Source organism: Crocodylus porosus, unplaced genomic scaffold, assembly GCF_001723895.1.
Source record: "Crocodylus porosus isolate Cpor-Errol unplaced genomic scaffold, CroPor_comp1, whole genome shotgun sequence".
NCBI classification, from domain to species: Eukaryota; Metazoa; Chordata; order Crocodylia; family Crocodylidae; genus Crocodylus; species Crocodylus porosus.
This window is the reverse complement of record NW_017728916.1, coordinates 28,966,928-28,981,722: the sequence shown is the minus strand read 5'-3', so window position 1 is coordinate 28,981,722 and position 14,795 is coordinate 28,966,928. Positions and strand designations below refer to the sequence as shown.

The 14,795-nt window shown below is 45.3% G+C and overlaps 1 protein-coding gene across 2 annotated transcripts; it reads right to left on the bottom strand.

The window, feature by feature from the left end:
- Positions 1-14,058, bottom strand: TMEM220 (transmembrane protein 220). 2 transcript variants are annotated; one of them, XM_019536526.1, is made up of 6 exons: positions 14,023-14,058; positions 7,706-7,735; positions 6,536-6,596; positions 4,131-4,254; positions 2,769-2,828; positions 1-172 (listed from the first exon to the last, which is right to left on the bottom strand). In XM_019536526.1, the coding sequence occupies exons 1-6, from the start codon at positions 14,023-14,025 to the stop codon at positions 40-42; spliced, it is 411 nt and encodes a 136-aa protein (XP_019392071.1). In that variant the 5' UTR covers positions 14,026-14,058; the 3' UTR covers positions 1-39. The 2 variants fall into 2 exon arrangements, with proteins under 2 accessions (XP_019392071.1, XP_019392072.1); XM_019536527.1 differs by lacking the exon at positions 14,023-14,058 and adding an exon at positions 7,589-7,617.
- Positions 14,059-14,795: the final 737 nt, after the last annotated feature.

Sequence of the window (14,795 nt, the reverse complement as noted above, 5' to 3'; positions counted from 1 at the left end):
ATGTTAAAATATTTATTGTGTGAGTTTCTTCCCATGTAGTTAAATCACTGTTTTGCAGTGTGTTGGCCAAGATGATCGCACTTCTTTGTTCACGTAAATGTACAGCCACATTACAAAAGGAATGAGAGAAAGAGAAATTGCAACCAATAGACGAATTCCTCCAAGTGGATTTCTAAAATGAAAAGCAAAAAGCAGTATTGTTATTTCAGATCAAACTTATCTAAACAAACAATCATAAATGTATGGGGGTGACATAAGACTTGCTCTCTAGACTTGTCTACACTAGACAGCCTCTGCCACAATAGCTATGTCAACACAGTTATGTTACCAGAACCCCATAACAGAAATGTAATATATGCCAACAGCACAAGTTCTACCAGAACAAGATCACCACCCCAACAAACAAAAACACTCTTTTAAGGCCATACTTGCAGGAATGTTTAACACCCTGCCCCTTCTTTCAGTAGATATTTCCCCTCTCTCCCTACTTCCATACAAAGATTCCCCACATTTTATTTTTTCCAGATAACCGTGTAAGATCAAAAATAAACACTGATCTAGTTTAAATAAGAAAAACACATAATGCTGCACTTTATAGGAATCAGTAAAGATACAGCAATGGAAATAGCTACCAGATAGGAAAAAACCCCTATATTTTGCTTCTTTTTTAAATAAGGATACATTTTAGTCCTTTAAAAAATTGAGGGCCTGATGGCATTTTCTAATGGCAGGAATAGTTACTATGAGCTCGTCCCCAGGAGTGGGAAAGTGCGTTTCCCTGGGGAAAAATAGAAGTAGCATATATTTGTGCCATTGCAAGCTGTCCCCAGGCATGCCCCAGTACATGTATTTTGGCATGTGGCTAATTGCCCTAGATGGATAACAGAGGTTGGGGCCAGCATCTGGGCTAGCCCCGACAGCCTTACCTGGGGTCCTGGGGGCCTCCCAGGGCAGCAGGGGCAGTGGTCTGGGCATTCAGAACCTGGCCAGCCAGACTGTGCTTTCTGGTGGTGTACATGCACCACCCCGCTTTTTTCTGCTGTGGTTTTTTTAAATGCTTATGGAGTAACATACCTAACTCTTCCTAGTTAAATAGTGAAGTAAATTGAGACAGCGATTCTCAGTTAGGGTGCCACCAGAACCTTTGAAGGGTGCTGTTAGCCATGAGGAGGTAAGCCGATAAAATTAAGCAGATAAGCCAGGCTCCAGCTTGTGCCTGTCTGGATGATCCCCCCCACCCCTGCTTCCCAGTCCCTGTTTAAGGAGGTAAGCTCTGTAATATATAAAATAGTTTTTGAAATTGGTGTCACTCAAGTCACAAAAATTATGGAGGGGTGCCTCAAGTCCATAGAGGTTGAGAACCACTATTTGCAAGTGCTGAAAGCTCGTTTTTGTGGCTGGTATGGAGTACTGCACAGGATGCTCATTCTTGGGTCTTCACTCTTCAGCTCAGCTCTGGTGGAACACCCTTGGCTCTTAAAACTTTCTAATCTTTGGGGCAACAGTAGTAATCAAAGCACTTGTCTTGACTGCATCCCAGCTAGCCCTCCCATGAGGCACCCAGTGGGGAACCAGGTCACCTGGGGGAAACAATAGGAAGCATGGGCTCTTGATGTGAGGGCTGTCAAATAGAGCTGTGCGAAGGTTTGGTAGCTGATTTGATTTGGAGATTTGGTTCAATTTGGTGGCTGAATCTCTGAATCCAAATCAAAATCGGGAGACCCATTAAACTCTTTGAATCGAATCAGAAGCCTCTGAATCAATTCAGAGAAATTTGGAGAGATTTGGCCATAGACTGTACATGCAGGCACTAGACAGTGCTGGTGGGAGCAGCTGGACGAGCCCTGGCTTGAGCCGGCAGCCCCAGAAGCCATGGCTCCCCTGGCTGCACCCCACTGCAGCGAGGCAGGCAGTGCTGGCAGCCCCAGGAAAAGCCGTGTGGCCTGGAGGTGATCGGGGAGCTGGGGGATTGAACCAGGAACTGAGGGGCAATGAACAGGGGCTTCCCCCCAGTTCCTGGTTCAGTCCCCCAGCTGCTGCGGCTGCTCCTAGAGCTGCCAGCTCAAGCTGCAGCTTGTCTGGCTGTTCCCATGATTGCCCCCTCACCAGGGTGAGGCAGGCAGTGCTGGCAGCCCTGGGAGAAGCCAGGGGGACTGGGGAGGGGGATGATCAGGGAGCTGGAGGATCGAACCGGGAGCTGGAGGGAAGCCCGTTTGTTCCCCCAGCTCCTTGATCACTCTCCCCAGCCCCTGTGGCTTCTCCCAGGGCTGTCAGCTCAAGCCAGGGCTCATCCAGCTGCTCCCGCTGGCACTGCCTCCCTGTATAGTCTATTGCTGAATAAGAGTCAGTGCTGAATATATCTTTGGATTCAGATCTGGCCAAATCAAATCGGGACAGTGATTCGAATTACTGTCCCTCCAAATTGCCGAATCCAAAGCAAATACTTTCCGTTTCGCACAGGCCTACTATCAAACTCTCCCACTCGCTTTGAGTTCCAGCAAGAGCTTTTTCAGATGTTGCTGCCTTGCACCTCATGCCCACCTGAGCCCTTTATGTCCTTGATCAACTGCTAACCTGACCATAAGCTTGTCTCAGCCCATGGCCTGACACCCTGCCAATTGTGTAGACCTTGTTTTTAAGATTATAGTTTATTAAACATCTATTTTAAACGGTTTCTACAGATACACTGGTGGCCAGAACAGGGAGCACTTAACCATAATTCAATAGCCCTATAGTATTTCCCATACAAAGGGCTTAGAAAGACATACTTTGCTGAACTGCGACAGAGACTCATCCATACTGTAATAATCACCAGACCAGATAACTCCCTAGAGGGGGGAAAAAAAAAAAGTTACTACAGTATTTGCATATAAAAATAATTAACTGCAAAACGCACTAGGTGTGCATGTTCTCTTTCAGAAGAGTTCGGTTATCTTGGACCAGGATCTGAGTTTAAAAAACTTAAGGGGATTTCCCTTCCCTGCACCCAGCAATCTTCAGCATCTGCAAAATATTTACTTCTACTTTCTACTCTACTCAGTGTTTTATAGTAAACATCAGATGTTAATTTAATCTTGCAATGGGATCTGAGGAATACTACCTGGGATCCCAACAATCACACATCCCACTGTGCCAGATATTCATCAGCTCCCTATGCCTGATGTTTAGAGCCATGCGTCATGTAGCCCAAGGCCTGTAGACTGTGGACATATAAGCTTCATCATGCAATCAAAGGCCAAGATGCATGCCACCTGTTCAAATTAAAATGTGACATAAACCAGCCATGTGGCAAGTGGGGTGCTGACCGCCAGTGAGCAGGGGCTGGTGGAACTCAGTCCCTGGCTGCTGCTGGCACACAGCAGTCTGCCCAGCCTGGTTGTTGTTGCTGCTGTTACTACAGCAGGGGCACAGAGGCCCTGTTACAGCCATAGCCCAGGGATGCTGCTATTGCTACACCACCACGAACTCCCCAGAGAGCTGCCATTCTGGCACGTTCTCAAAGTGAGTGCCCAGGACTAGTGCTCCACTTGCCCACAGGCGTCTCCCATTTATACAGGAGTCTGAGACATCACATATTTTACTCTACACACAAGCAAGCACCTTAGTTATACAAACAATTGAAGGAATATTTGTGTCTTTGCCTAGTGAGAGGTTTCCACCTTCTTCCCCTAGTTCAGCAGGAGTGACTTCAAGGGCTTAGCAGAATTCAAGTCCAGACCGACAGGGCTATGGTAACAATCAAATACAAGAAACTTGTGAAACTCTCCCAATTTCTAATTTTAAAGTTCTGGAAACAGAATACGAAGGGCTTTAAAATGCATAGTGCCTGTGTTATAGGTTTTCAAAGCCCAAATTAATCCTACTCATTGCTGTGGGCTGACCCTGTAGAAAGAACAGTGGGTCCAGCCAGTCAGAGGACCTCTGGCCCTTCAGTCAACTTTTCACCAACAAATTCTGGACTCGCAATACCACAGCACTGTTCTTCATTGGCCTGACTCCACTTAGTGTTTGGGCTAGTCTCTCATTGCAGCAACCAGACAAGTAAGGCTCTGACTAACTGGGAGTGCTGCAGGTCAAGCCTACCTCACACACTGGGGTACAAATGTGTACAAAGCAGATTTGTTACTCACCTGCCTTCCTCTTCATGCAAAATATTAGCTTGTGTATAAGCAAACAAAGAGCACCCCAAGGCAATGGTCCCCATGACACAAGCAACTGAGTGCAGATCAGACAGAGTCCTCCAAACAACATTATCTGGGAAGAAGAATAGACTGCACTACTAATTGTGTAGGAGCATACAGTTCAAGACGCACTCCCTGTATTTCTGGGAATGTAAAGCAGTAGAGTCAAAGAAAGATGGAGCCTTACAACAAAGTGCAGGCTCAATATGGGAGCAGATGTAGGGTTTTTTTGTTCCAATCCTAAACAGAACTTGTTCCTTTATGGAGCCAAATTTTCGGATAGTGAAGGAAAGCAGGCTCGGAAGAACTGCTGAAAAATTCACACCATGGGCAGACAGAAATTCAACTCCACAGCTATAAAGATGTTTTTCTCCTTAGGAAATACACATATACCCCACTATTCAATAACTTCAGAAAAGACCAGTGAAAAATGACAGGTTGAAGCCTCATGAAAGCAAGAAACAATTTCCTCACGTCCCATGTCTTCAGGCTCTTGTCATCAAGGAAAATAGAAAAATCACAAAAGATCAGAAGGGGCACACATATTACATGTTCTTTCCTAAGAGCTGTGAAAGGTAAAGGTGAGCAAATGATGCAAGTGGTTCCTTGAATGACCTCAGGAATAAAAATTCAACAAATAGAAAACCTTAGCATTTCTTCAGGGCAGTGAATACTTGGAAGACTCCAGAAAGGAGCATTATGGACTAGCAAAATAGATTATCTATGTGATTTTTTACTGGGTAATAGGTCTCAATGGTAAACTAACAATTTTGCTAAACTGGCTATAGCTCTATGGAGGAAGAATCTGGGCTTTCCACAGCTGTGTCAACTATTTCATAGTGCAGGAGTTGGCAACCTACTGCCCTCAGGTTGGATCCAGCCCACAAAGAGGTCTGACCTAGCTAAGGGCACACAACTGCACAGCGCTGCCTGTACCCTCGACAGCACTGTCCTCCACAGCCCTCCCTGCTGCTCTGTCCTGCCCGGACTTACTTTCACTGCAGAGGGCTGGATATCCATTGTGAGCATAAGCGCAGGCAACTTGAGCTCTCTGGGGCAGATCTGCAGCCTACAGCAGGCAACCAGCCTCTCCCTCCATCCCCCCGAACAAAAAAGGTTGCCAATCCATGTCCTAGTGAATTTATTAAAGGGGACAATTTTTCAAGATAAAAATATCTAGGAAAACCAAATGTCTTTGAAACATAGTTATTTGCTGCAAATAACTTTTAGACTATCTAAATCAAAGGATTGTAGGAAAGCTATTTCTTTTCCCAACGTGTATGATGTTTGCTTTTCTGTTTATCACAGCTTGGACAAGGATAATAGGCTTCTCAATTTCACTTTCAGGTTCTCTGGACCATCCTAATGTTGCAATGCTAAAGTTGTAAACAGCACAGGAGAGCTGTGTATGTGTGTGATGTACTGGTATGTAACTCTCAGCAGTAACTGTTGTGCTTCTGTTTTCTATACACTAAACCTTCATATTTCTGAAACAAACAGCATTTGGGGAAACAGAGCTGATGTAGCTTACTGCAGATGAGAAACAATGTGCGCAGTCTTCAAGAATTTAATTTTCTGGAATTTTCATTATTTTTTGTTAAAGCAAAATAAGATTTATTCAGCTAAAATATAGACTATGCCTACAAAAATATACTTCAAACAAATCACAGACACATTTCTAATACTTGTAAATGGTATAAATCTTACCGATATTTTCTGTACCAAATTTTGGCCTGACATACATACAGCTGTATCAGTCCAAACCAGCAGATAACTTCGCCTAATCAACACAACTTTAAAAATCCTACCATGGCATATCATAACTGATAAAGAATACATTGCTTTATATGTGCCTTGTGCAGTATTCAGAATGCCTGATACTTAACAAAAAATTTCTATCTCCAAAACGATGTACAAACATTAATCCTCACAGCCCTCCCTCAAAGGACCATTCCAATTTTACAAATTGGAAAAGAGAGTTCACTGATGTACTAGTGCCAGTGGCAGAGCCAAGTTTAGAGCATAGTCATTCCTGTCTCTCTCCCTCTCGTGTTCAGGCCATTCTCTGCATACCAAAAGTAAAATATTAGGGTATAAATTCAATAACAAAAATGTTTCCATGTTTTAAATTTTATGCACAGCCCCATGGGCTACATCCATTCCTGAGTAGTCTACCTGCAAACAGCAAGATAGTTATCATCATTCAGGGGAATGGGAACTTTTGGTACCTGGAGTCAAGGACCGTTGAGCACATTTCCCTGATAAGCCCTGAATTTTCACTTCACTGTGCAAGAGAAAGGAAGCTAATTTCTGGATGAGAAAAAGCAACTTTATTCAGAACACCAACATCATACCTGTAATTGATGGACTACAGCCCACAAGCAGTGTGAGGGCAGCCGGTATAGAATAGACCACCTGATAATGAGACAAAAATATCTTGTCACAAAAGACAGGTAGGTGCAGGAAGCATCAATACCCCATCCAGATAACTGACACCATGCAGAAAAGCAGGTGATTTGGAGCAGGTGTTGGCAACTTACAACTCACAGGGCAGATCCAGTCCATGTAGAGATTAGACTGGTGTCAACAACAGGGTGGATCAGCAGCATGCAGTGGCAAGGGTAACTTTTGCTCTCTGTACCATGCACCTCTGCTGTGTGCATATGATGTCTTCTGCAGTACCCCAACCCTCCCTGCTTTGTTCCTAGGGTCATTCTGTCACCACTTTACTACAGCCTCCAGTTACCATCCTGATTGAATCTGGCACTCCCTGTTGCCTTCAACAACAGGAATCGGCAGCACTTGGTGGCATAGGTAAGCTGAGCTGCTGTAGGGCATGGGGGAGAACAGGATTAGCACTTGGCATAGAGCAGGGAAGGCTGTGGAGCTTGGGGGTGAGGGGAAAAGGCAAGCAGCATCCCACTGTTCTTATAGGTTGCTGACCCCTGATCTGGAATGATTATAACAGACCTGGATGCAAATAGGTCAGGAGGTGCCCGAGGAAAAGAAAAAGAAGTGATAAGTATTGCTTACTTCAGAGCAAATTGATAGAAGGCAGGGATAAATATTAAAGTGGAAAGAAAAATCATGTAAGTTGCACGTGGACAATAGAACTTGAGCAATTTTTTACCCATCCCCTGTAACTGTTAAAAGGGAAAATTATATTCCCCAGAGGTGACATTTTAAAAGGGGGCCTATTGTTTCACTGATACTGGATGCAAGCCTCATTTGAAACAGAAAGCAAACGTTACCTATTCTAGGCAGAATTTCAGAACCCATTCCAGGTAGCTTGAGATCACTCACACATTAATAACAAGGGCATCAAGGCTTTAGCTGACTCCAACAGAAAGAGCCATTATTAATCTCTGAGAAAGGGGATTGTAAAAGGAAATAGGACAGAAACTTAACTCCAGCATAGCTGCTACATAGGCACCAGCTACATGTAACAAGGAGAATTTAGGATCATCTCCAACAAAGCATTCCAGATTCCCCAACCGTTGGCATGTGTTTGCAGTCATACTCACTATCCACAGTCCAGCATCAGGGTCATTTACCTGGAATAACAAAGAGGACAGAGCAGCAGCTTAGACAAACTCTTTACAAGCTCACCCATGAGGTGCAACTTTTAGCTGCATACTTATGTTAGTGCTTCCAGTTGGGGCAAAACTAAAAAGCACTTTATTGAACAGAGCACTCCTAAATCAGGCTGCACTTAACTTTGGGGAGGAAAGGAAAGAAGGGCTGACTAAAGCCTATATGGGGATTGTCACTGTCATTTGGATGCATCAGATATAGAAATTACAGAGATCAAAATTTTATTATGCAATGAGCACACTGTTCCCTTGATAAGGCCAACTGGATTAAAGGTAATGCTGGTAGAAAACAGCATGAAGCAACTTTCAGAGTCAATTTGAGCCACCCTTTTGAATGTATAAACTGCAAGTCAGGACAATTTTTGCCACGGACCTACTATTTGACAGTGGGTAGGTCATTGCTTGTTTCTGTGTCTCAACTGGTCCCTCAGTAAAACCCACCAGTTCTTCAGACAACTTTGAATTTTCTATTATATTCTTTTTTGATCAAGCATTTGTTAATTTTGTTGTGGAAATTCTCATACTTTCTCAGGTCTTTGCCATTAAGGAGCAACAGTCAACACAAACTCCACATTGATCACATTCATTCATGTAACATCTGCAATTGGGCAGCTTTGAAGCACACACACACACACACACACACACACACACACGCGCACACACACACACACACACACACACACACACACACACAGAGTCTGCTTACAGATGTTAACAACGCCCAGCCCCGAAAACATGCTTTACTTTAAACTCGGGGCACCTCCACATCAAGCCCAGTGCATACCCAGAAGAGACATTGCGTTAGTTGGACCCGGTTCACCCAGCATCTGTATAGATCAGGCACTTTAGTGGAGCTTTTTTGGCTCTTATCTAATAGCTAATTGAATCAACTTTAGATAAAAGTGCCAAAAAGCCCCGCTGAACCATATGATTCATACAGACACTGTGGAACCAGGCTGAACTAACACACTGTCTCTTTTGGTAAAGCACTTTTTTTTTTTTTTCACATCTGCCATAGAGTTATTCCCTTTTCTAACAGGGAACCTCTGATTCCTGTTACTGAGAGAGAGCAAATGGAGGCAAACTGTGCTCAGGCAGTCTCAGCCTTTTTGGCTTCTGCCCCTGTTCTCTGGCTGGCCCCTTGCTGCCAGCCCATCATAATGGGCTAGGATCCTGGTCCCAGCCCTGTCAATCCTGGCTCTGGAGTTTCTGACCCTTGTCTCCCACTCTGTGTCCCTGGGCTGAGTTCACCCCTCACAGGCTATCAGTCTCTGAACCTTGTTTTGCCTCTCACAGGTGTCTGTCAATTCAGTATCTTGGGGTCTCCACTCCATGCCCCTCGCTCATGGTTCCTGGCCTCCCGGTTTTGTCCTACAAAGGCTCTGGGCCCTTGAGCCCAGCCAGTGCCTAGAGCCTGACCCCTGGTATAGCACAGTAATAGGCACTTCTCCTTTTAAAGGGCTGTGACTGCCTATCCTGCTATGGCTTGCCCTCCTCTTGACTGCCTGCGTGCAGTTTGCCTCCCTTTGCTCTCTCTCAGGAACAGGTACAGTAGGTTCCCTGTTATACTCTTATCAATATAAGCTAATTTAATTTCAAAAAGTAAAGCCTAGGGAACTGGCTAGATTCAACAACTACTTCTGAACTCAAACACTGTACAGACTGCTTCCCTGACTTAGCTGTTGCAGCCTTTCCATACACTTATACCAACCTTGACTCTGAGGGGTCACACTAGTTAGCAGGGAGCACTGGCTTCCACTACTGCCTTTATTCCCAACCTCCATTCACTGGATCTATGGCATATTAACAGTATGCCATACTTTCACTGACTGAACACTAAAAAAACCAGTTCTGAATGCTACATAGGAGAGATGAGAGAACAGAGCTGTGCACAGCACTTATGGGGGATGTGGGAAACAGTTTGCATGGTGGAGGGGAAGGGGGAGAGGAAAGAGCTGTGCTTAGTCAAAACCCTTAAAAGAGTTATGCAGTGACTGCAGTTCCTCTCCAACATGCTCCTTTTCTCAGAGGGAGGCTAGAGAGAATGATTAGAAAGGAAGAACCTTGACAGGATAGTTCAAGAAGCCCAAGCCCCTAGAGAAGAAACCAAGCCTAGACACCAAGATCAGGGCTAAGCAACACAGCATCCTACTTCCTTGCTCTGCAGAATGCAGTTCTCCTGCTCAGGTATACTGTGGGGCACAGCTGTACTGCTATCCAACGCGTCCACACATGGTGGATAATGGAAGGACCTTCAGGGAAGGTTAACTGTGAAATAAGCAGGGGTAACTATGTTGTGGACTAAGCAGCAGCACAACCACCACCAGGATGAGGTGAGAACAACAGATAGCAATGGTCTCCCTCCTGAAAAGCCACATATATCCTTGGATGGTGCTGTAACATGGCAAGTGTCAAAAAAAAAAAAAAATCTTTGGTTTCAGATACCGATGGCAAAAAGGTCAAAAGGCTAACATAACATATTTCGTCGTTATAGTTCCGTATCCAAACCCCACCCCCAGCTTAAATGTAAAACACATGCGCAGTCAGTCAATCTCGCATGAAACCTAAGAACACACAGAGTCTGTTCACAATCATGATTGGCAGTTCTATAACTATTCAAGCCTGGCGTGTTGTAATAGGCTACCCAGTAAACTATAACTTTGGAAAGATTTCTGCCTTCTGTGGAGACCTCCACGCACGCCCAGGAGACAATCAGCGATTTGGCCAGTCGCTGACCTCTCCCCACCTACGGTAAAAGTTTTCAGGTGTATCTGTTCTGCGGGCTCGTTTGTTCTCGCCAAGAGCTCATGAAAATCTTCAGATCAAAGTTACCTGTATGCTTTGCTTAAAATCTGCACCACGCAGTTTGTAATCTGTGCAGTGAGAACATCTGCAAGCTCAACTGAACAGCTCAACTTCTCTTTCTACACTATGCAACCACAACTTCCTCCCTATGCTACAATCTCCTGTAGTGTAAGTAAAAATAAACTTTCTATATAAACAAGACGCGTTAAGCTTCCTGACTCCTCTTGCTTACCCATCTACCTGATTACCTTACCCCACCCGCGTCCAGCCGGTGGTGCTGACCCAGTCTCGCAGGTCAAAGGTACACCGGTCCTCGGATGCAATAGCAAGTACAGGTAGGTCCTCTCTATAAAGGCCTGCCCAGCCCCCCGCGATGGCTCTACACGTCTTCAACAGCGCAGCAGACAGAAGATGATGTTAGAATCTCAATGGCTACAAAGGTGGACAAAGGCTGCTGCAAAACACGATCTCCAGTTGTCTTGGTCTCCTTGCCATTGGATCACAGTCCCATTCTGTCAAGAGTCATGATAAAAGAAGTCACGCACAGGTATCTTCCATGAAAACAACTTTTCCAGCACATTCAAGCCCTTTGGTGACTAGCTAATGATGATGGGAGTAGGATTCTAAGGTCTGGAATCTCCTAGTCATGAACTAGCATGAAGGCGGCAACTACAAAAAAGTAGTCTAGCACTTGGATGAGACAGGAGTATGATTTGGCAGCTGTAATGACTAAGCAGTCCTCTTCAGGACCCACTCTATTCACCCCACATAGGGAGGGGGCTAGAAAAGGTGCTGTAAAAATAGAAATACAGAATACTGTATTAGGCTTTCTGACCAGCTAATTGCATCCAGTGGGACCACCTTTACTGAAGTAAAAAATACCAGCAAAGATACACTATTCTGTTCGGGACCTGGAACATCAGGACCCTCATGGATGAACCTAATAGTGAACGTCCAAAAAGCTGCGCTGCAATCATGGCCTCAAAACTCGAACAACACAACACTGATGCAGCTGCACTAACAAGACCCAGCAAGTGGAAGATGGGCAGCTCAAAGAACATGGAGGTGGCTATACTTTCTTCTGGAAGGGTAAACAGGAAGGAGAACACTGGCTTCACGGAGTTGGTTTTGTCATCAAGAATGAACTTATAAGCTAACTCAATGAGTTCCCTATTAGAATTAATAAGCACCTTATGACTGTCCGTAGTAAACTGGCAGGGAGCCAATACGCACATGGGCCCTGACTCTTGACACTGCCAATGAAACCAAGGAGGAATTCTGCGTCAACCATGAACAAGTCCTTTCTGATGTTCCAGAGAGAGACAAACTTATTCTTCCTGGTGATTTCAATGCCAGAGTCTGAAGGAAGTTTAACCTCTGGAATGGAACCATCAGCAAGAAAGGAATATGAAAGGTCAACTCTAATGGCATCCTCTTCTTGACCAAATGTGAGGAACATGGACTCACCATCCAGGGAATCTCATTTTCTCTGTTTAAAAATCCCAAATTCTCTGATTGTAAGAAAAAAACCCCACAAAATTCTCTTATTAAAAACCCCAAATCCACATTTTTCCATGATTAAAATTAAACACCTGTGTGTGTGTGTGTGTGTATGTATTAGTTGAACACAATGTCTTACTGATATATTTACAATTTTAAAGCAATTTGGAAGCCTACCAGTGCCTCAGTCATTATAATAAAAATAAATTCTAAATACCTATATATTTTGGTATTGGACTTTGTTTTGTTGTTTTAATCATAGAAAATCAGAGTTCCCCCTACCCCTTTGCTCACCAGGACATGGATCCAGCTGCAGCTGTTCCCACACTGAGCATCCCTGATATGCTGGTGTCCTGCCCCTGCCTATGCCATTGCCCCTCACTCCCAAGCCACAGCCCCTCCAGCCAATGCCTCTCACTCCCAACCTGTAGTACCCTGGACCTGCTGATGCCCCTCACTTCTGACCTGCGCTCCACCCTAGCCCTGCCGGTGCCGCTCACTCCCAACCCACAGCCTCTGCCCCCCCAACCTTGCTGACTGCCTTTCACACCCAAGCTGCAGACCCCATCCCTGCCAGTGCCCTTCATTCCTGACCTGCAGTCCCCTGCCTCCCCCAGCCCTGCTGGAGGGGGCCCCCCAGCTACCAGGGCTACAGGGCAATGTTTGCTGTACTGATCATCAGCTCATCCACCCAGTTACGTCACTCAAACTGGCTCCCAAATGATGGCTGGAGCAGAAGCAATGCCAACGGAAGATCAGCTTTGAAGGACTCAAGGACCCAAATGAGTGACACCTCCCCCACCCGGTGCCTGAACGAAAAACTGAGCAATTCCAATCAACAATGGGAGAATGTCAGCAGTGTGTGGGGTGCCTTCCAGGCCACCATCATCAGTGCCTATGAAGAGATACTTGGATTCTCTACCAAAAACACTAAGACTGGTTTGATGAGAATAACCAGGCAATGAGCTCACAACATAGCTTCATGACCTCATCTTAAGGATTTGGAAGGATGAGGAAATCCCAGATGACATGATTGTGACAAGCTTCAAGAAAGCCCAACTGTGGAAATTACAGAGGGATTGCCTGACTGTCCACCACAGGAAAGATTGCTGTGTGAACCCTCCTGAACCATCTCCTCCACTTACTGACGAGCTGCTCCCAGAATCTCAGTGTGGGTTTAGGGAATCAAGTGGCACAACTGACATAATCTTCACAGCTTGCAAGCTGCAGGAGAAATGCCGGGAGCAACATAAGCCTCTCTACGTGGCCTTCTTTGACCCCATGAAAGCCTTAAACTGTGTCAGCTGAGAAGTGTCGTGGAGCATTCTTCTGAAGTATGGATACCCACTGAAATTTGTCACCATTTTCTGCCTGCTCCATGATGTTATGCGAGTAGTAGTTCTCAGTAATGGATCTATCACAGATCCCTTTGAGGTTAAAATGGGAGTTAAGCAAGGCTGCATCATGGCTCCAACACTGTTCTCAATATTATTTGTCGCGATGTTATATCTGACCATCAACAAGCTTCCAGATGAAGTGGAGCTAAACTACATTACCTTCAGGCAATCATTGCCTCCTTTACCGAGGCATACAAGAAAATGGGACTGATGCTTAACATTCAGAAGACTAAAGTCCTCCACCAGCAAGCTCTTAGTGAACGGTTCCCAGGTCTGGTAATCCACATCCACGGTGAGACTCTGGAGAATGGGGAGTATTTCCTGTACCTCTGCCAGAAATGGCTTCCAAAAGCTGATATCAGGGAGGAAATCCAACGTTGCCTCAAATGTGCCTTTGGACGCCTGAAGAAACAGGTGTTTGAAGATCATTCCATCAGTTCTGAAACCAAGCTCATGCTTTATCAAGCAGTCATGATCCCCAACTTGTCAGATGGAGCTGAGACATGGACAATGTACAGGAGACATCTAAAGCTGTTGGAGAAGTACCATCAATGCTGCCTACAGAAGATCCTCCAAATTCAGTGGGAAGTGTCCTCCTGCAAGCAAACACTGCAAATATTAAGGTGATAATCATCCAACATCAACTTGGTTGGGCTGGCCATGTCGTTCAGATAGCCGACTTCAGATTCCTGAAGCAAATTTTATTTTCCCAGCTCATCCAAGGCATATACCCAAATGGAGGACAGAAAAAGTGCTTCAGGGATGTTCCCAAGGCCAACTTCAGGGATGACCTCAAGGCCAATTTAAACAAATGCAACACTGATGTTAACTTGTGGGAGACCATCACCCAGGACAGCCCCAAATGGAAGAAGAGTCTGCTGCATAGATCTCAGTACTCTGAAACCTCACGACAACAACAAATCTCTGGAAATCTTCAAGAGGAGACTGGACAGTCACCTGGCTGGGGGTCACCTGACCCCAGCTGTCTTTCCTGCCTGGTGCAGGGGGCTGGACCCGATGATCTTCTGAGGTCCCTTTCCGCCTTACAATCTATGAAACAACAGGAGATGGAAAAGTGGGAGCCGCAGAAATAGCCTGTTGGGGACCAAACCAAGAGACCAACGCCACCCACCCCACTGGAGATACTCAGAGCTTCAACACACCCTGCCAGTCCCCACCAGCCTCAGCAGCTAGCTTCAGTCACACAGGTAAGATGGTCACAGGTTCATCAGTGGCAGGTCCTGTCAGACCAACCTGGTGGCCTTTTATGATCAGATCACTAAATCATTAGACGCAGGGGTAGCAGTGGACATAGTCTT